This window comes from Patiria miniata, unplaced genomic scaffold (assembly GCF_015706575.1).
Source record: "Patiria miniata isolate m_02_andy unplaced genomic scaffold, ASM1570657v1 HiC_scaffold_16, whole genome shotgun sequence".
Classification (NCBI taxonomy): Eukaryota; Metazoa; Echinodermata; class Asteroidea; order Valvatida; family Asterinidae; genus Patiria; species Patiria miniata.
This window is the reverse complement of record NW_024037054.1, coordinates 10,384,196-10,405,698: the sequence shown is the minus strand read 5'-3', so window position 1 is coordinate 10,405,698 and position 21,503 is coordinate 10,384,196. Positions and strand designations below refer to the sequence as shown.

Genomic DNA, 21,503 nt, shown 5'->3' with positions numbered 1-21,503 from the left:
AGAAATTTTTTTAGTGCGATAACTTGAGAAATACTTTACATGTGAACTTCAAATTTGGTTTGTGGATCATTCTTGGTAATCCAAAGAGGCCTATCGCATTGGGGGTCGAAAGGTCAAGGGTCAAGGTCACAGTGGCTAAAACAATAAAAATCTTGTATTTATTCTGAGATCATAGGGATTAGGGATTAATTTATATAAAACCTATAGAAGACACTAATGCTGTCAATGAACGTTCCATGTGACCAAGGTACATAAGTTGATGTTAAAAGAGTGGTGTTATGTCATGGGAACAGTCACGGTTGCGGGGCATTTGTGTTTGTAAACACACCTGACTTGTTTTATTCGATAATCAGTTGTTCAACATAACAATATATAGTTCAACTGACGGTGTGCGCCTTGAGGCAGCCCCACATTTTGGTCTCTTGAAAAGTCACATTTTCTACCACTGCGTCAATTCTTGATGACTCCAAGATTGCACATCAGGTGTGTGTTGGGTTCCTGTCCATTCCTGTCAAACTGTTGTCATCAGTATGGAACTCTGTAATGTGACATTTGATGTTGCTTTTCGACAGCTATATGCCACTGGTCTCTAACCATGATTCACGCACGGTGTAAGTGTCTTTTGTTATTGACAATTGCTACTACATTGTCCCTATCAACCATGTACACGGGGAAAGGGCTGCAGTATACCAAGGATGAACTGATAACCATCCAAGTCAAAATGACCAACCCAAGATCTAAACTCCCCACCAAAGTGTTCGATAACATTAGATCGCTTGGTATCACTAAAAGGCACCATCAACATAGGGGTTGCCGGGGAGGAAAACGAAAAGAAGGGGATACGACCAAACACCTTGACAAGAATGCCCTAACTATGACACACCTCGGCCTGATAAACTGTCAATCTGCTTGTAATAAGTCAGATTTGATTATAGATCACATTCGTGACTATAGCATTGACATCCTAGCTCTAACAGAAACATGGTTTCGTGCTGAACAAGATCGGAACACCGCTAGTATAACTCCCGAGGGATATAAGCTGGTACATATCCCCAGAAAAGGGCGTCGAGGTGGTGGTGTCGGACTAGTCTACAAGTCTAGCTTGACGGCGTCTGTTGTCAAGCAGTGTAGCCATCCACCGCCATCTTCCTTTGAATCTATGGAAGTTGACATTCATAACCATGACAACAAGCACTTCCGAATCATTGTGTTGTACCGTCCACCACACAGCTCATTAACTACGTTCATGGATGAGTTCGCCTCCCTTCTTGATCGGTATGCGTTGTTCACTGGGCAGCTTATTATACTAGGAGACTTCAATATCCACTGGAACAATGACGCCACCACCAGCACCCCTTCAGCTAATGACCGGCGTTTTGGTAACCTCCTCACACAGTTCAACATGCAACAATTGGTAACCACTGGAACTCACACATCTGGTCACACAATAGACTTTGTGATCACGCGACAGTTCGACACCCTCGTACAATCTGTTGACACATCGGACTTTGTGTCTGACCATTGTGCTGTCCATTGCCGGTTGGACTTGCGTAAACCAAGATATGTGAGGCACAAAATCACGTATCGGAAGATCACTGCGATAGACCCCACTAAATTTAAGGATGACATTGCCACATCTCCGCTCATCACATGCCCTGCAGATACGCCAGACACCTTAGTCGACCAGTACAACTCTGTACTCTGTAAACTGCTTGACTCTCACGCTCCCCCCAAAACCTGCAAAATTGTAGATAAACCAAAAATTCCTTGGTACAACAATGACATCGCAGAGGCCAAACGCAAGCGTCGTCAACTTGAACGACGCTGGCGAAAATCCAAGTTACAGATACACCGTGAGATGTTCCAATCGCAGAGAGATCTGGTAAAATCCAAATACAGGTATTACCAGACGAATTACTACTCAGAGAAAATCCAAGGCTGTGATGGTGACCAACGTGCCCTTTTTCAGGTCATAAACCATCTTCTGCACAAGAAAACATCACCCATACTCCCATCATTTTCTTCACCCTATGAGATGGCTACCCATTTTTCTGACTTTTTCGACAGCAAGATCTCCAAGATCAGAAATGACTTAGCAGAAATGGATCCCGGCATTAATCCTGCGCAGGCAGATCTTGAATTTTGCCAATCTCCCCTCTTATCCTTAGCACCTGCATCAGACACGGAAGTGATGAAGATCGTCAAGAGTGCACCGACGAAGACCTGCCCTCTTGACCCAATACCGACATCGTTGGTAAAGGATCACATCAACGTGTTGCTTCACCCTTTAACACTGATCATCAACAAGTCACTCGCCACAGGTCACTTCCCGACATGCTTCAAGACAGCTCTCATCACACCCGTCATCAAGAAGAAATCACTGGACTCTAATGATCTAAAGAACTATCGTCCAATTTCAAATTTGCCTTTTATGTCGAAGGTTGTTGAGAGAGTAGTTGCAGCCAGGTTGAATGCACATCTCATTCAACATAACCTGCGGGACAACCTCCAATCAGCGTACACTAAGTTCCATAGTGTTGAGACAGCACTTGTCAAAGTTCACAACGACATAATGCTCGCTGTTGACAACAAAAGGGTTGTTCTCCTGGTTCTGCTAGATCTCTCAGCAGCCTTCGACACCGTTGACCATAAAATCCTGCTACATAGGTTACAGTATCACTTTGGGGTACAGGGATCTGCACTTTCATGGTTCAGATCATACCTCCAAGATCGATCTCAGGCTGTCAACATATCAGGAGAGTTGTCTGATCGGTCAGTTCTCCGACATGGGGTTCCGCAAGGGTCCGTATTAGGACCTCTGCTGTTCACATTATACATATCTCCTTTAGGGCGCATTGCAAGACGTCATGGCCTACACCCTCATTTTTATGCAGATGACACACAACTCTTTGCCACCTTCTGTCCAAGTTCTCCTGGTGATGACACTATTACACACCGTATTCTTGAAACATCCCTGAAAGACATCCAACAGTGGATGACAGCCAATCTCCTCAAATTCAACGCAGTTAAAACACAGTACCTTGTCATATGTTCTCAGCACATCAGACACAAAGTCAACATCTCTGACATACGCATAGGAGATACACATATCGCTCCTTGCTCTGAAGCCCGCAATCTTGGTGTCATTTTTGACAAGTCAATGAACCTTGAACGACATGTCTCTTCTATTTGTCAGTCCTCTTACATACATCTACGACGTATAGCAGCAGTAAGAAACTCACTTACATTCTCTGCCGCAGAACAACTCATCCATGCCTTCATATCATCCAAATTGGATTTTTGCAATAGCCTACTTGTAGGTCTACCACAACATACGATAAAACGTCTCCAACTTGTCCAGAACTCTGCCGCTCGCACACTCACAAGAACGAAATCATCTTCCCACATAACACCCATCTTGCGCAAACTTCATTGGCTACCAATCCAGTACCGCATCCATTACAAAGTTCTCCTTCTTACTTTTAAAGCTCTTCATGGTTTAGCCCCACTGTATCTGAAGGAAATGGTTCAACATCGTCAACTGAGACCAGGTCTGAGGTCGTCGTCATCCAATAAACTGTTTGTCCCGAAGACTCGTTTGGCGACCTACGGAGACCGTGCATTTTCCAGCTCTGCACCGCGTCTCTGGAACTCGTTATCAGACGAGTTAAGGGCAATACACCAATTATCTCTCTTCACACGCCAACTAAAGACCCACCTCTTCAATCAGTTTCTTTCTCACACATGATGACCTCTACCTTCACACACACTGACTTTTCACTGACCGGCGCCTTTGAATGACTATTTTTGTCAGATACTGTGCGCCTTACAAATGCTTTGTTATTATTATTATTTTGTTTCCTTGAAATGTATTCAAGAAACGATATAAAACTCAAAACAGGGACTAAATCACCCCTTACCAAATTAATGGATTCGTCCATTAAAATGTCAGCATCGTTTTGACTATTTTTGAAGGAAGTTACGATCGAAACTTGAATTTTTAACGTTACTACTTGTTAGTAATCGCAACAATTTGATAAGTTTTGTTATAAAAACGGACCTGTTTATTCTTAAGACAAAACAAATCAGCATCTGTTGCCACATAGCAAGATTTGTAGCGCTTCAGTCAGACAACACACGGTGGGTTGCATACTCTCTCATGTACTGCAGGAAAATGTTGTCATTCACCGGCGCGGTGCAGGCTGCCAGGCCATGCACTAACTTTAAGGCCGGGTACCGGACGGGGCAGCCCGCAGCAATTCCCGTTGTTTATTTCTCATCATCAATTTCCATATTTGTTTGTAAGAGTATTGATTGTAAACGATTTGATATAACTTTTGTGGCCCTTTTTATAGCTTCTGTAGTGTAAATGGAACTGGTTCAGAGCACTTTGACTAGAATTTGGAGGCCTTACAAAATTGAAACCACTGCGGTCCGTGCGGCTTATACGCCAGTGCGGCTCATACGCTGACTTCAAATCTTAATTTGCAGATTTTTGCATGCTGCGGCTTATTCTCTGCACGGCTTATATTCCCAAAAATTACGGTATGCATATTTCCCTAGACAGGCATATATTTACGCTAAGAGTTTACACAATAGCACTCTCTGGTGTCCTACCCATAGTGCCCCGCGCTCTTCCTCTTTTCTCTGCAGGTCGGGTAGGACGTGCATAAAATACGCTCTGTATTTCTCAGCAATTTTCTGCTACCATTATCGCTTAAGAGAAGATTTTGATTAAAGAACTAGTAGTAGAGTTTGTCTTATTGAGTGTTTATCTCATAGTTATAAAGCGTTTTGAGAGAACTGACCCAGTCACAACCGGGGGAACACTGAGGTCAAAGGTCATGTGGGGGTCATTAGAGGTCATTGTTCAAATATGCTTCAATTGTTTCTTTGTCTACATAATTTCATTGATTTGAATGTAACTTGGATGGAATGATCCTTGGGTGGGGGTTTGTCACAACTCTTTCGAAATTGGAAGTCATCTAGGGGTCATTTGAGGTCGTTGTTTAAAAACACACAAAATTGACTTTTTAAGAACATAACATATACGGATCGATCACAGAAAAAAGGCAACACTCGATCCGCAGATCACTTGTTTATTTTCTGTTCTTTTTTTTTAATGGTTAATCTAATTACTTTTGAGAACAAATTACATCCAAAGATAATCATTCCCGCTTCCACCATTTTCTTTCACAAACCCTCAAGTTCATGGCCCACAAAATGCATTGAAAATGCAAATGCTGTCGATATCAGAAATTGCAATAATCAATATATCAGAAATCTAATATCAAGAATATTTGATGTATCAATTATCCATTTATTTAAACAGTTTAAGACCATAAAGACGACATTGTATTTAAAAAAAGAAGGGACACTTGATATCAAGGAAAACTGAATGAATAATAGGCACATATTCACGGGTTGGAGAAAGAGTGCACTTTCTAGTCAAAATATTCAAGATAAAAATTCACTTTTGGCACCGAGATTTAAAGAACGAACAAACAAAAAATTCCTATGACTTTTTGCAAGTTAAAGATGGGAGATAAAAAAAATATTTTTATTATTAATATATTTACGGGAAACGGTACCTTTGGGAGACATTCCCATAGACTGTCAATAAAACAGAAACTTTAATTACCCCTAACTTAACCTTAGCCTACCCTCACCAAACTTTGTAAAATTTGGGTCTATTGGTTAGTGACTGAAAACCAAGGACGGCCACAGAGTTGAAAGGTGAGGGAAAGGATAACTGGGCAAACCCTATGCCCCAAACAAATGAAAGAGTTTTTTTTTATAAAGCACTTTCATGAGGGGGGGATATTCTGGAACAGACCTCAGTGTACGTGTAATTACTTTTGTATGAACATTTGTGTGGGGTTTTTGCCTTTTATGGAACAGGAGTGTACCTGGATTTTTTTTTTCTTTCCCAGACAAAGAAATCCAATGACATCACACCAGATGCTTACAGTCTACCTACTCTTTGAGGCTTGTAAAGGTGTCGGCTCATTCTGGTTTCCATACATAGCTGTCCTTCCCCAAATGTTTGGTACACCACCATTCTTCAACGAAAGAGAGTTGCAGTTACTACCAAAAGACACATGCACTCATGCAAAGGCTCAGATTGAAAATGTTTCATCTGCCTTTAAAGAACTGTCAGCATTCTTTGAACTGCTAAGAGGGACGTACCCATCAATGAGCAGTAGACTCTCATTTGAAAGATTTAGATGGGCGTGGTTTGCTGTCAACACAAGATGTGTTTATATGAAGCAGGAGAACCAGCAGGGTAACTGTGCTCTAGCTCCATACATTGATCTACTCAATCACTCACCCGAAGCTGAGGTAATAACTTAACATTTCTTTAATCTGTTTTTGCTTTCCCCCTTCTTTAATCTGTTACTGCTTTTCCCCTTAAAAGTGGAAAAGCTTTGTTTTTGTTCTGATTTTTTTTCCGTTTGTTTTTTTCTTCTTGTTCTAACCCAAATCCCATAGATTTTGTACATGTTTTATTCCCCGCGGCATTTTGGATCTAAAACAAACTCGCATTCTCATTAAACTAACCCTATGTAAAGATCCCATGTAGTGAGCTTGTGTCCCCAAGAGTGACATCATGATGACGTCATCATGGGTTATGTGACGTCAACTTAAAAGGGCATATTTAAAAGTCTCATCTAAAGAACTATTGAATTTACAGTATCTAAGCACACAGGGGCCGCCTGATAGTCCAAAGGTTCTTTAGTCTGAAGGTTCGATAGTCCAAATGCACAAAATTTCCATAAGAGGGGGTTTGTTAGTCAGAAAATGACATACATGTAAGGTTCGTTAATCCGAACACTTGATGCAATAGTCCGAAGGTTCATTAATCCTAAGGTTCATTTATCCAAAGGTTCGGTAGTCCGAATTTAAAATAAGGTTAATCAGTCCAAAGGTTGAAATATCCAAAATGAAAATAAGGTTCAATAGTCCGAAGGTTCATTGTTCATTCATTCATTGTTCATTTTACATCTTTCAAGAAGCACAACAAATTACACTTATATAAAAAGACTATAAGGTCCGATAGTCCAAAGCGACAATAAGGTCCGATAGTCCGAAGTGTCAGACTGATGAACCTTATTGTTGATTCGGACTATGGAACCTTATTGCCAATTTGGACTATCGAACCCTACCGTATATTTGGATTATCGAACCTGATCATCTTTACGGACTAGCGGACCTTATTGTCGATTTGGACTATCGCACCCTATTGTCTATTTGGACTATATCGAGCCTTCGGATTAAAGGGAATATACATCATTTGCTTTTGCTGTAATTTTCAGAAATGGATGGAATTGTCAGGTTGGAAATATATAGAAAATATAGTTACACTGACTTTTTTGAGGTTTGGGGTTCAAAAATCCTATAAAAACCAAGAAAAACAATCATTTTCCTGTAGTCTGGTTCCCTGACTCCATATAAGAAGAAACAGAGCAGTTTACATACATTGGGGAATTGTAAGGTCAGGGAACCAGTCTAGCTGGCTTGTACCCGTTCATAGGTGTGTAATCGATTGCAAACAAGTGCGATGGTCAATTGGGGCCAGTATTTGAAAAAAGCCATTTTTTTTCCCAACGCTGGTCGGCCGACCAGCGTTGGAAATTGATACAAAAATACCACTTTTCTTGAAAATGACAGTACACCAGGTGCCATGATTTTACAGGATGCTTTACACTGTCATTCGCTAACAGTCCAGCAAGGTATTTCAAAATGATTTGGTAGTTTTATTTTTTGAGTTTGCAAATGTTGTGTTTTCCCTTAAATTAACCTTATTGTATCTTCGGACTAATGCAGTCCTTCATTTAAAGAAAATCCAGGAGAGCTATAAATCGCTCTCCTTAAGATCCACGGATAAACAGCGGTGAAACGACCGGTTAACATTGTTTTGTTTTGTTTTGAATATCAGGATTTATTCAAGGGGCTGCATTATTTTTAGTTGTTGCATAATAATATGTTCAAGTGGCGTTACTTCTTTTGTTTTTGTAAGACAAGGTAAAATATATTTAAAAAAAAAACAACCAGATGGAGATTAATAAAAGGTTTGACTGCTGTTTACGCTTTATTTTTTTATGCCCGCGGCGAAGCCGAAGGTGCATACTGTTTCCGCCTTGTCCTTCTGTGGTTGAGTTTGTCTTACATTCCCTATGTGGACTTCCGAACAAAAGATGTCCACATAATGTAGGTTGTGTTAACGTTATGTGGACTAAGCCGTGTCCACTTAACGTTTTGCCTTTTCTGGAAAACAGGTTTAGAGGCATTTTTGGGTTAGGTTTATCCCTAGCAGAATGAAGAGAAACACTATGGGGTATCATAGAAAAAAAATTGGGTTAAAAGAGTTTTCACAGTTTAAGTAAAGTTATTTTTTGTACCGAGTTTTCTTAACTACACGAAAACAAAGGAGTGTCCACACAAGGTATGTAACGTAAACCGGTGTGTGGGGGTGTATGTGTGTGTGTGTCCGGACAAATCTTGTCAGCGCGATAACTTGAGAAATACTTAACATATGAACTTCAAATTTGGTTTGTGTATTGTTCTTGGTAATCCTAAGAACCGTTTTGCATTTGGGGCCGAAAGGTCAAGGGTCAAGGTCACAGTGACTAAAACAAAAGAAATTTTGTCAGCGCGATAACTTGAGAAATACTTTACATATAATCTTCAAATTTGGTTTGTGTATTGTTCTTGGTAATCCTAAGAAGCCTATTGCATTTGGGGCTGAAAGGTCAATGGTCAAGGTCACAGTGGCTGAAACAATAGAAATTTTGTCAGCGCGATAACTTGAGAAATACTTTACATATGAACTTCAAATTTGGTTTGTGTATTGTTCTTGGTAATCCTAAGAAGCCTATTGCATTTGGGGCCACAGTGGCTGAAACAATAGAAATTTTGTCAGCGCGATAACTTGAGATAAAAATTAATGGAAAATGCAGGTCGAGTATACCATATGCATAATGCTAGTCATGACGAGAAACTGGCTAACAATGTCCGAACTTCGTTTGGTATGAGCGTGCATGATGCACTGTGGGTGGTGGGGGAAAGAACCTCATCTTATGGTAGGAGATTTCAGTGAAACACGCTGCATCGTTTCACTTTATATACCAGTAGTACTTCCTCGAAAAAAAATTCATTAACACGGGAAATACATACACGGACAAGAGCGATCAAGTTCTGTGAATTAACTTGCAAAGATCGTCTTTCTCCATCAATGTTTTCTTGGCATATTTACGATGTCTATTCCATCCGTCCCGAATGCTAAACACTTTACTGCAGTGCATTGCACCGCGCGCGACTTGTGCATTTCCATCATGCCTTTTTTGGCCCTTTGTGCGCGGCGCGGCGGGAACCAGTCACTGCTGCACTAGAGCACGTACGTGCCCACGTGTTTTCATACATGATGCAGATATTGCATGTAGTATACAGCTGGCCATTTGTACACGCATATGAACTTTGAAGGTATGTACGAGCTCGGTATTCGTTCATTTATAGCAAAATCCGGCTGAATAAACGTGAGTTTGGGCATTAATACAAACAAATAATACGTGTAGCTAAAGACTTAAAATCCTTGGCGTTTTTATCACTTCTTATTTTTAAACTGCCCGTGTTTGATGAGCCCTCTTTTGGATTTTTGAGGAGCGCTATTTTCGGCGCTCCTTCGAGACGGTCGAGGAGCGCAGTAGGAGCACCTGCGCGATCGCTCTCCTTAAAAATTAGGGACTGCTAATGGTCCCTTCGAACTATCGAACCTTCGGACTATCAAACCTTAGGACTATTGAACCTCGGACTATTGAACCTCGGACTATTGAACCTCGGACTATTGAACCTTCAGACTATTGAACCTTCAGACTATTGAACCTTCAGACTTTTGGGCTGTTACCGATATAAAAATGTAAATCGTTCACCAGGGACGGTACATGATCTTTCCCATTGATCATTATACTTGTAACTTTTTACTGTAGACAGAAGCTGGGTTTGATTCTTCCCTGGACTGCTATGTGGTTAAAACAGAAACAGGCTGCAAGAAATGGCAACAAGCTTTCATATGCTATGGACCACACGGGAATGATAAATTGCTACTAGAGTATGGCTTTGTTGTACCAAAAAGCCGCAACAGCTCCCTTCAGTTTGAAATAGGTTTGTTAATTTAAAGACGGAGTATATAATATATAAAATGTTTTGAGCTAACTTCATAGTTTCATTTGAATAAGCAAGGTTCACAAGAGAAATGAAGTTTGCATCGATAGATTTGAGGTTGAACAGCAAATACATCATTATTCAGCAAACTACTTTGGCAGTAAGCATACAAGCTAAATGTCTTGAAGCAAAACCTTTCATGCCAGAAAGGGACAACATATAAGATTTGAAAATAGCTGTCCAAAAGCTGTACATACATTGTTAAGGCTTTCAATTGGTGTGTTGATAACCATATAATGATGATCTCACAGTCAAATATATAATAAATATATATTTAGTATATTCGGTGATTGGCCATAAGCTGGTTATAAAATTGGTTTTCAAAGAGGTAATTTCTATGATCTGCATGTTTCATTATATCATTACTTATAAGAATGCCCCCTTGTGACAATTAGGCATATTAAAAATCCATATGTTCACTAAATACAGGGTGAGTAAAAAAAAAAGCGGAACCCAAACCCCAAAATTTATATTTCATATTTAAAAAGATATGTAGCACCAAAAATAATAATATTGGGAAAGCCAATTTCATAAGCTACGTTTAGATGAAAAAAATTCTAAAATCTGTCAATCCGTTCAAAGAGTATCACCATTTAAACACAATGACCCTAAACCCTGTCTCGTCCAAAAAATGCGATTTCAACAATCGTCGCCACAATTGTCTTCAAACATCACCAGCGATGAAATCTTAGTTTAAACGTTAACAATATGCAACAAAGTCCTTTTGAAGGCCCATCTTTTAAAAAAGTAGATTTTATAAATCATATTGTTTGCCTTACTAGGGTTGTTAATCAAAATATTGTGTACTACAGTTGGTGACAGTTGTTGAATCAAGTATTCTGTGTCATTTTCTTTGTTGTTCAAACAGTCAAAACACAAAATAACCTGTATGGTTATAAAATTACAGTCTTTTTGAGTGTGCCTTTTCACATTATTCAGAGTTTCATTTGCAGTTTTGCAAAATGCAAACTGAGAGAAAATCAGAAGACACCACAAAAAAAACTCACAAAATGGCTGAAACACTTGACTTATTTCCAAAATATGTACACCAAATTTCATTATGATGGGCCCACAGTTTTCAAGTTATTCTATTGTAGGTGAAGCCTCTCCATTTCCATTAAACAAGTTGAAAAGAATGTCCTTTGTTGAACACTTGTTTAAACATGCATTAAAACTAAAAGTAGGCCATCAGCCTTGTCCAAAATTTTGGCAACCAGTATCAAATAAGGGGAATAATCGTCATAGCGATTTTTGGCAAGGTATACACCTCCAGAGTTGGAAAATATGTGATAGCATTGCAGCGGTGGCAGCTTTTTGGGTGTTACCACATGCTTGTTATAAAATGCTTGTTATCACTCTAGGGGCGGTATACCTTGCGCATGCGCACTATAATCATTTATGCCCTGATTCGATACTGACCAAACCCCCAGGCTGATGGCCTAAATGAGATTTTGTAATGACCTCTAAAATAAGCTTAGTGGACTTTTTGTGTGGAGACCAAAAAAAAGCGTTTTTGAAAAACTTTGCATTTGGGCATAACTGCAGGGGTTCTCTCACAAGTGCTAAATCTGTCCTGTCCTTAAAAATTGTCCTTTCCTGAAAAAGAGAGAATATATTTTCAGTAGAAAAGTTGTGACTATTTTCGGTTGGGCATAAACTATACTATATTTTTCATAACAGGCATCGACAAATTAAAACCATAAATGAATGCAAGAAACAAATTTAACAATAGAAATAGCGTAGTTAGAATAAAAAGTTATATTTGTTAATGTTGCTCATTCATGCACACTTTTTTGAACAGATGATGTTATTTGTTGTATGGATGATGTCTTGGAAACTGAAAGCGGCATTCTCCTGCGTAGAAAGCATCAGATCCTGGAAGAAAGCAACCTTCTATGCAACCTGTCTTGTGGATGGGATGGTTTATCGTGGCATCTTGAAATAGCAATTAAGATACTGTGTATGGATTCCAAAGAAATGTGAGTTTTTAAAACATATTTATGTGTTCCAACCTTTAAACTCGTCAAATTTCTAGTGCACTAACCTTAGTCCTTTCCTAGTAGACTGGATATTCAGTTTCATTCAGTGCCCAAATTGACATGTCCACCTACATGTACATGTTTTCCCACCATAAATCTTGGTCTCTGTGCATTGTAAAGATTGATGAAGTGCTTGCAGTCATCCTTAACAACACAGGGGGACATTGTGTATGTGTGTGCTCGGGTTGGTACAACATTGTGGGGAAGTTTTTATAGTCAGGAAAATTTTGACTGAGTTGTTGACAAAAGATAGTGTTTTGTGCGTGTGTTGTCCCAATTGATCATCAGTTGCAATTGAAAATAGCTATTTATTCTATGCTTAATATCAAAACTTATTTAACTTTAATAAAGGAAATTTGTTTATGTTTTATTTTGTGACAGAGAAAATTGGAAGAGGGTCTATTCGTCAGAAAGTGTGTCTTCCAATTGTGAAAGCAAAGTAAAACAACTGGCTACTAGGTTTCTAACAACTCGACTACATGAGGAACAAAGAGTCATACAGGTATTTTTCTATTTTATTGTGTTTTTTTTGTAGTGGAGTAGCCTCAAAGGATTTCAATTGAGCTCTGTTGTAGGTAAAGAGTTCCCATTACACTGTCATTCTGAGTCGCTGCGTTTTGTGACTTGAGTCAAGTCACATTCTTGCTTGAGTCACTGACATTTTAATACCATCTTTTAATGACATCACTAACATTGACTGTGCTATCAGCAAGTCTTTTGGGTGATAGGGCTCAGCCCAATCACCATTTTAACATTGTGCAAGTTTTTCATCTTTCTTTCTATGTGTATTTTGTTTCCTTGGCAATAATTCTCCACCACTTTTGGTGAATGGTATCAACTTAAAACTTGAAATGTGCATCAACCCTGATTCAGAAGTGTAGAACAGTGACGTCATGGCGATATCATCGAGCATAAAATCACAAGTTTGCGATCTTCAAATAAAAATTACTATGTTCCTTTATTTATTATTAATTCATGTCTTTTATTCATAAATCATTAATCAACAACAACAACAAAATGACATGGAGGAAACTCAGAACATCATGAACATGAAATATGAATCAAAAGAAACAGTCTAAATGTCAATGAAGCAAGGAACTAGAAATTAATGTTGAAGCAGAAAAAGACAAAAAAATGTGGTCTGCAGGATAGACAAATTAATTAATTAACAATTTAGCATAACAAGAAAAGCATAAGCCAGGGAATAATGCTTGGCTAGGTCAAGGGAATATTGTTGAGTGGGATGAGCGATAAGAAAGGATACTTTAATCCTGAGAATCAATCCATTCAGGGCTGTAGTTTGAGTCGAAAATAACTAAGGATGAGGTCAGTGCTGTTTTGTACAGGTGAATGGTGAGTTGTCTTATTTCGGTTTTTGTCATCAGATTGAGTAGAGAGCGGATATGTGTTTTGTTGTTTTCGTCGATGAAGCCTCTACTTCCTATTTCCAAGGAGATGCGTTTGGAGTTGAAGCCTATCTCAGGCAAATCTCGTGTTATATTTTTGCATTTTGTACTCATGGCTTTTAGTTGTTAATTCAACTATGGTGATGTCTTTGTTATGTTCGTCTGTTATGACAATGTCTGGCTTAAGTGTGGTTGGTAGTATGGATGGCGGGATGGTATTGCCCCCAGGACGCGGCTTTTTTTTTTTTTTTACCAGACTTTTTTGCTTCAAATGTCGGCTGATGACTGCAAATGGTGCCCAACTAAACTTAGTGCAAATATATGGGAGTCAAGAGAGGCCACACAAAGCTTATTCTCGATCATAACCCCATCTAAAAAGACGTTAAAATTGTGCAGCAGCAGGATTCCAGTCAAACCAGTGAGTTTGGCGGTTTTGAGACATCATCTTTCATTGAAAAAAAACCTTTTTCATTTTGCCGACGCGCATGGCTACGGCGACGCGCGCGCATACCAGAAACCGGAGACTTTTTGGGGGGGGGGGGCTAATATCCTTTTTTTTTACAAGACGGGCCTTCAAAAGGACTTCGTTGAACATTTTTAACTTTTCACGCTTCTTCGCTACGCTCATCTGCGTGAAAAGTAGTTTGGCTGTAATGCCCAACATCTGAGACACAATGACAACAAGGGACAAAGGAATTCTGTTGTGATATTTATTGAAAGCATGGGAAGAGCCAGTGTGACGTTGAACTGAATCCTGTGCATCGTAGCATTGTTACATGTGGGAAATTGCTAACAAGATAACAGTGCGAGAGGCTGTACTGATTATGCGATTTGTCTGTGGTAATTAATTAAACATGAACATTGGATTAATTTTCGTGTTTTAAATGCACATTGTAAACTTTGTAGTTAATTACTGAATGGAAATTTATTAATAATAAATAATATTAAATTATTATGCCCGTGTTTAAATTTACACACATTAAATTCTTATACTTCTCACAATTATAAGTGAATTCTTATTTTCTCATAACGAATTCTTCTAATTACAAAATAAATGTTATTTAAAGAAAAAACATCACACGCATCCTGAATTGGCATTAGTTATTTATTTTTTCTTTCGTTCTGAATGGTCCTTCAGACCCTTCAGGCTTCGCCCGGTATTTTCTTCTTTTTTTTCTTCTTTTTTGTAGTGGTCCTTCAGACCCTTTAGGCTTCGCCCGTTTTTTGTAGTTGTTGTTGACTTTACTTGCTGGCGAGTATTTTTCCAACACTCATTCTCTGATTTACACTATATTTTACATATCTATTCTTAGACACAGTTGTCTTCCACCTGCCATGGTTCATGATAACTTCTTCAGATATACCTCTTTGTGCGAGGTGTGTGGTACCTCCTGATCTTAAACTATGAAGACCGTAAGAACTGGGATTGGTCACACCTATCTCTTTTAGGGCACTGAAAAAGATTTCTCTGCAACGAGAGTAACTGAGTGGTTTGTTCACAAGACACTTATACGATTTAGTACTTAAGTGGAAAGTCAAGGGAGTGAATATAAATTTATCTTGGCCTATGTGAATATTACAACCTGATAAGTATCTTAGTAAAATGTTTATTGCAGAGAAAGGGTCTTCTACATAGGGGAGATATGTTGAGGTGCCGTCTCTGAAGATATCAGTCTTCGATCGAGGAATGAAAATTTTGATGCCTTTGTTCTCTGGAAGTAAACTAATGTGGCTAACTTTGATTTGGGCCATTTCATCATATTTGAACATTAATACAAATGATAAGGATACAAAACAAGCTGTTCTAATTTTTATCAAGTTGCTTCCTGGTTGGGAAAATTTGGCGGCAATTTCCTGAACCTGACTGTGTGTTATTGGATCTTTCTGGTTTGGTGGTTTGTGAAGCTGACGCCTTCCACCCAAGATAACATTCTGAACTATTGGGGAATCTACTGGGTTGGGAGATGCATTAACCATGGAGTGTTCCCTATTAATTGCAGCTGCAGTGGTGATTATGGTACTGTCGGTGTTTGATCTTGTTAATACATGTGAAAGAAAACAAGTAATAATTTTGTCGTTTATAGGTAAGCTATCATTGCGTTTGTTTTCTTTAAGCCATTTGAAGAACTCCCTGCATTTGTAAAAATAACTGATAATTGTTCCTTCCGCTTTAGATGAAATTGCCTCGTAGAAAACCTCTTTGGAAACAATATTCGGGAATTCTGTCCAAAAACTGTTCCTGAGAATGTTCTGTGATATGGGAAACAATAAAACACTAGATTATTCAAAGACCAATTTTACTGCTAAGACTTGAGATGAGAATTTTTGAGATCCCAGAAGAGAATTCTTGTTACGGCCTAATATCAGGGAATTTTTGCCTTCTATGATGATGGCGTCTGCGACCCAGGGAAGGTAGCAGGACCATAGTAATGGCCAAAATGCTGACGAAGGCCAATATGGAACCACGAGAGTCCCTTTCGCTTTGCTTACAAACATGTGTTGAAGAACGCAAGGTACGAGGACAACTGGGGGAACTAATAAGCAAGTTTCACGTGACCAGTCTTGGGTAAAGGCATCCACCCCAGATGTCCCAGGATTCCAAAACCTAGAAAAGAACTTAGGTAGTTTGGCGTTGTAGAAACAAGCGAAGCAATCAACAGTGTAAGGACCCCATTTCTGAGTTAGTATATGAAATAATTCATCTGAGATCGACCAATCATCCGTGTCTACTAATTTGCTCAAAAAATCTGCTTGTTCATTCAGAGTTCTCGGTATCCAATCTACCTCTAGTCTGATCTTATTATCCAAACAAAGTTGGAATATGTCTACAGCTATCATCTGTAATTCAGTTTTCATGCTACTACCATGCGCTACTATTTTGGCGGCTGCTTGGTTGTCCGTGAAGATTTTGACTTCAGAGTTTGATATGATAGGAAGGAACGATTCTATCGCGAATTTGATTGTGCTTATCTCTCTCCACGTTGAACTTTGCCTGGCTTCATTCTCTGTCCAGTTCTTATGAGCCGTGTGCGTTTTGTTGCAGATGATAGCACCAGAGCCAGAGGAACTGGCATCACAGCAGACTACGTTATTGAACTTTGAAGAGCTAAATAAGCTAAATAAGTGTGTTTGCAGAACATGCGTGATCTTTTCAAAACTGTAACTCTGATCTACAAAATGCATCAAGAATTATTACATCATTTTCATCATCTGATTCCGCAATTTTGATTTGACAATGTCTAGTCATAAGTCTGGTGAGGCTCCCACAAATCGGACTGAAAGATATTATCTGACCGACAGCTGAATGTAAACTGCGAAGAACTACACAGCTTAGTGACAGGATGATGTTGATTGAGTTGAGAAGTTTGTCTATTCTTCTTTTGACGACTTGAAGAGTTCCTAAAGAAGTGTTCCAAGTCATGCCTAGCCACTGAATTGATGTTTGGGGTCCCAGTTTGTTTTCTCCACATTATAAACCAAACCTGATCTATGTAGGTCGGCCTTAATGTGCTTTGAAATTTCTCTAGCTGTAGTCAAATGAGAGTTTTCCCATTTTGGAACTACATGTATGATTAATCCGTCGTCTAGGTACAAGATTACAAGGATCCCAGAGGATCGCCAATGAGTGACCAATGTTTTCATAGTTTTCGTGAAGATGGAAGGAGCCGTAGTAAGGCCAAAAGGCAGAACTGAAAACTCAAAGTATCTTGTGATGTTATCGATAGAAAAGGAGAATCCTAGATACTTCTGAGATTCATTCGCAATTTCGAGATGGTGGTACCCAGATTTTAAGTCAAAGCCAAACATTAGAGCATCTTTTGACAAGTAGCATACGGCTGTTTTCCAGTCTTCCATTTTGAAGTGCTTTTTGTTGACATATTTGTTTAGTTTGTGCAAGTCGAGAATAAGTCTCTTCTTTCCAGAGGATTGAACAGCTACAGAAAGTGGGCTGGTGATATATGACGGCTCAGATTTTTCTACGATTCTACCCGAGGACAAAAGGTCTGAAATGGATTTCTGAACGAATTCCCGTTCACGTACGGCTGACATGTTATTCTTACTGTACATGGGTGGTGGGGGTTGAATAAAAGGGATTATATATCCTTGTTCTATTATAGACATGATCATATTTTATGCTCCTATATTGCGCCAAAATTCTTTATGTCTCCTTAACCTTTGACATTCATGTTATCAGAACTTTGGTATAGATTATACAGTCGATACTTACAATCTACCTTTATCCATCTGGAAATTTTAGTTGCAGAGTCCTCAGATTTAAGTGTGGTTCCTCAGCCTTGACTTTGTTTTGTGTCGATGTCGACGGGTCTGGGAGCAGTTGAGGCGGGTATGCTTGGGTTGGTGGTGGAGTGCCAGCTTGTGCTGCTGTATCTGGGGAACGGAAGCTGCCACATCGGCCAGTTTCTGGAGTGGGGATCTGTGTACCCGATGGCCGGGTTGGTTCTGGCTCTTGCTTTGAATCTAGATGACATGATGTTGGACCATTTGCACTGTCTGGACCAGTGTCCTGGTTTCCTGCAAGTGAAGCAGATGTCAGAATTTGACATGCCTGAAAAGAAATAATGATTGAGAAAAGAGACAGCCATGTTCCCTCATATTTTGTCGAGGGGGTGTAAGCTTATCTATCATTATACTGGAGGGTAGGGTGGGCGGGATATGCAAGACGAGCAGAATCTGTGTAGGATTCAGTAGTGCACACTTGGCTTGAATGGTGATGATGGAGGGAGGTGCGGTTTAAATACTCGTTAATGCAAGAGTGATTTGCATGGGAAGGACAGTTACAATTCAAGTTATGTGAAGAATTCTGAGCACGATGGTTTGCCTTCTGTTGTTCAAACTATTCAAACTCTATTTAAACTGAGGTTTTATCGCTGGTGATGTTTGAAGACAGTTGTGACGTTGATTCTTGAAATCGCATTTTTTGACACTTTCTTGATTTTACGGATGCCAAGTGTCCGGAGAAGAAAATGTGTCTACCTTTCAGATTTTTTCCCTACCGATATGAACCCCCCCCCCCCCCCCCCCCCCCCGCAAAAAACTCCTGGATCCGCCCCTGGTACGGTTCGAACCCATGCACCTTCGTACATGAGTCAAACACCGTAACCACTGGACCATGTCACTGTACATACTTGTTTTCTACATGTTTTAGGGTCATTGCTTTTAAATGTTGATATTCTTTGATCAGATTGAGCAATTTCAGTAATGTTTATGCCCCGCGGCGAAGCCGAAGGGGCATACTGTTTCCGCCTTGTCCTTCTGTGGGTGGGTGGGTGGGTGGGTGAGTGGGTGTGTGTGAGCTTGTCTTACATACGCAGTGTGAACTTCCGAACAAAAGACGTCCACATAATGTAGGTAGCAGCGACGAAGTGTGGACTTGCCCACGTCCACACAGTGTTTCCCCATTTCTGGAAAACAGGTTTAGAGGCATTTTTGGGTTAGGTTTATCGGTAGCAGAATGAAGAGAAACACTAAAGGGAATCATTGAAAAAAAATTGGGTTGTAAGAGTTTTCACAGTTTGAGAAAAATGAGTTTTTCCACTGGTGTTCCTTAACTACACGAAAAGAAAGGAAAGTCCACACTAGGTATGTGAAACAAGTCTGTGTGTGTGTGTGTGTGTGGGGGGGGGTGAGCTTGTCTTACATACGCAGTGTGGACTTCCGAACAAAAGACGTCCACATAATGTAGGTAGCACCGACGTTGTGTGGACTTGCCCACGTCCACACAGTGTTTCCCCATTTCTGGAAAACAGGTTTAGAGGCATTTTTGGGTTAGGTTTATCCGTAGCAGAATGAAGAGAAACACTAAAGGGAATCATAGAAAAAAAATTGGGTTGAAAGAGTTTTCACAGTTTGAGAAAAATGAGTTTTTTCACTGGTTTTTCTTAACTACACGAAAGCAATGGAAAGTCCACACTAGTCATGTGAAACAAGTGTGGGTGTGGGTGTGTGTGTGTGTCCGGACGAATCTTGTCAGTGCGATAACTTGAGAAATACTTAACATATGAACTTAAAATTTGGTTTGTGTATTGTTCTTGGTAATCCTAAGAACACTTTTGCATTTGGGGCCGAAAGGTCAAGGGTCAAGGTCACAGTGGCTGAAACAATAGAAATTTATGTCAGCGCGATAACTTGAGAAATACTTTACATATGAACTTCAAATTTGGTTTGTGTATTGTTCTTGGTAATCCTAAGAAGCCTATTGCATTTGGGGCCGAAAGGTCAAGGGTCAACGTCACAGTGGCTGAAACAATAGAAATGTTGTCAGCGCGATAACGTTAGAAATACTTAACATATGAACTTCAAATTTGGTTTGTGTATTGTTCTTGGTAATCCTAAGAAGCCTATTGCATTTGGGGCCAAAAGGTCAAGGGTCAAGGTCACAGTGGCTAAAACAAAAGGAATTTTGTCAGTGCGATAACTTGAGAAATACTTTACATGTGAACTTCAAATTTGGTTTGTGGATCGTTCTTGGTAATCCAAATAGGCCTATTGCATTGGGGGTTGATAGGTCAATGGTCAAGGTCACAGTGGCTAAAACAATAGAAATCTTGTATTTATTCTGAGATCAAAGGGATTAGGGATTAATTCATATAAAACCTACAGAAGACACTAATGCTGTCAATGAAAGTTCCATGTGACCAATGTACATAAGTTGATGTTAAAAGAGCGGTGTTATGTCATGGGAGCAGTCACGGTTGCGGGGCATTTGTGTTTGTAAACACACCTGACTTGTTCATCTAAAAGTAGCTTATGAAATTGGCTTTTCAGTCAGAATTATGTTTAGTGCTAAATATTGGTAGTTGCTCTTATCGCAAACTTTTTGCCGATCTCGATGGTAAACACGCTCCTTGGGGCAACAAGATGGCCTTGTTTAGCAAGGTATTTGATTTTTAGATCCCATGTACATGTATAAGCAATTTCCTTTGCTACGGATGATTTGATGACTTTTTTGAGTTTGTGCAGACGTTTTCCCTGGCTATTGTCTGTGGCCGGTATTTCTTTCAGAATTAATTGAAGTACGCTTTCTGAATAGGCAGTAATGGAACATTTTCCAGACCGGGATGATTTGTGGTGTAGTTTGGAGTCTAGACATTTGTTAACCATACTGTCTCCTTTGATTCTTGTGGAGTCATGAGCAGGACATGACATTCTATGTACAAGAACGTGAGTGATTAAATCCCTAACCCAGAGTTGGAATGGAGGAGGGAATTGGTAGTACTTGAGAGGTGCTTATTTTCTTGGCAGTCCTCCCCATTTTTTTCAGGTACTTGTCGATGTTTTGATTGAGTGTGTTAGATCAGTTTTATGTCATCTTTTTTTCCAACTTTTACTCGGGAGGTAACACACTGAGTATACAGTGTTTAAACGTCGGTGAAGGGCAAAACCTAATTTGATTTAAGAGAGTAGCTACAATACACCTTTAGTTTGTACTTAATCGCGGATTTTAGATTCATCTGTTCTTTTAAGATAAGAAATAATTTTCTGTTCAATGTGGAGCATTGTGTTGCATGCTTTTCCACTGAATGTTATTATCGACCCGGAAAATGAGTGGGGTTCATCTTTAATTGTTGGGATCAGAAAATCATTGATTTTGGGTGATTTTTGACTATAGGCTTGTAGTGTTGCAAAGTACCCCAGGTTCCCTGGTTCTAACCGGTTCCAATATGGGAACCGGAACCGCGAGTCCAATCTTTTCAAGAACCGGGTATGCTCGGTTCCGGCTCCACAAGAATCGGATCTAGATTAAATTACCTAATCTCTGTGCACAAAACCCAGAGCCAAGAATCGCTACATGTAGCGATTGAATTCCTATGTATAG

The 21,503-nt window shown here is 39.6% G+C and overlaps 2 protein-coding genes across 2 annotated transcripts in view; both read left to right on the top strand.

Annotated features, from left to right (window-relative positions):
- The window catches only part of LOC119722966 (SET domain-containing protein 4-like), an 87,177-nt gene that overhangs the window by 17,821 nt on the left and 47,853 nt on the right, over window positions 1-21,503 (top strand). The window contains exons 3-6 of the mRNA XM_038193396.1: window positions 5,934-6,342; window positions 9,987-10,161; window positions 12,023-12,200; window positions 12,642-12,762. Coding sequence (XP_038049324.1) covers window positions 5,947-6,342; window positions 9,987-10,161; window positions 12,023-12,200; window positions 12,642-12,762 — 870 coding nt within the window. The 5' untranslated portion in view covers window positions 5,934-5,946. The remainder of the gene's footprint in view (window positions 1-5,933; window positions 6,343-9,986; window positions 10,162-12,022; window positions 12,201-12,641; window positions 12,763-21,503) is intronic.
- LOC119723237 lies at window positions 875-3,576 on the top strand. The gene is made up of 2 exons (XM_038193801.1): window positions 875-2,772; window positions 3,489-3,576. Exons 1-2 carry the CDS (start codon window positions 875-877, stop codon window positions 3,574-3,576), a joined length of 1,986 nt encoding a protein of 661 aa, XP_038049729.1.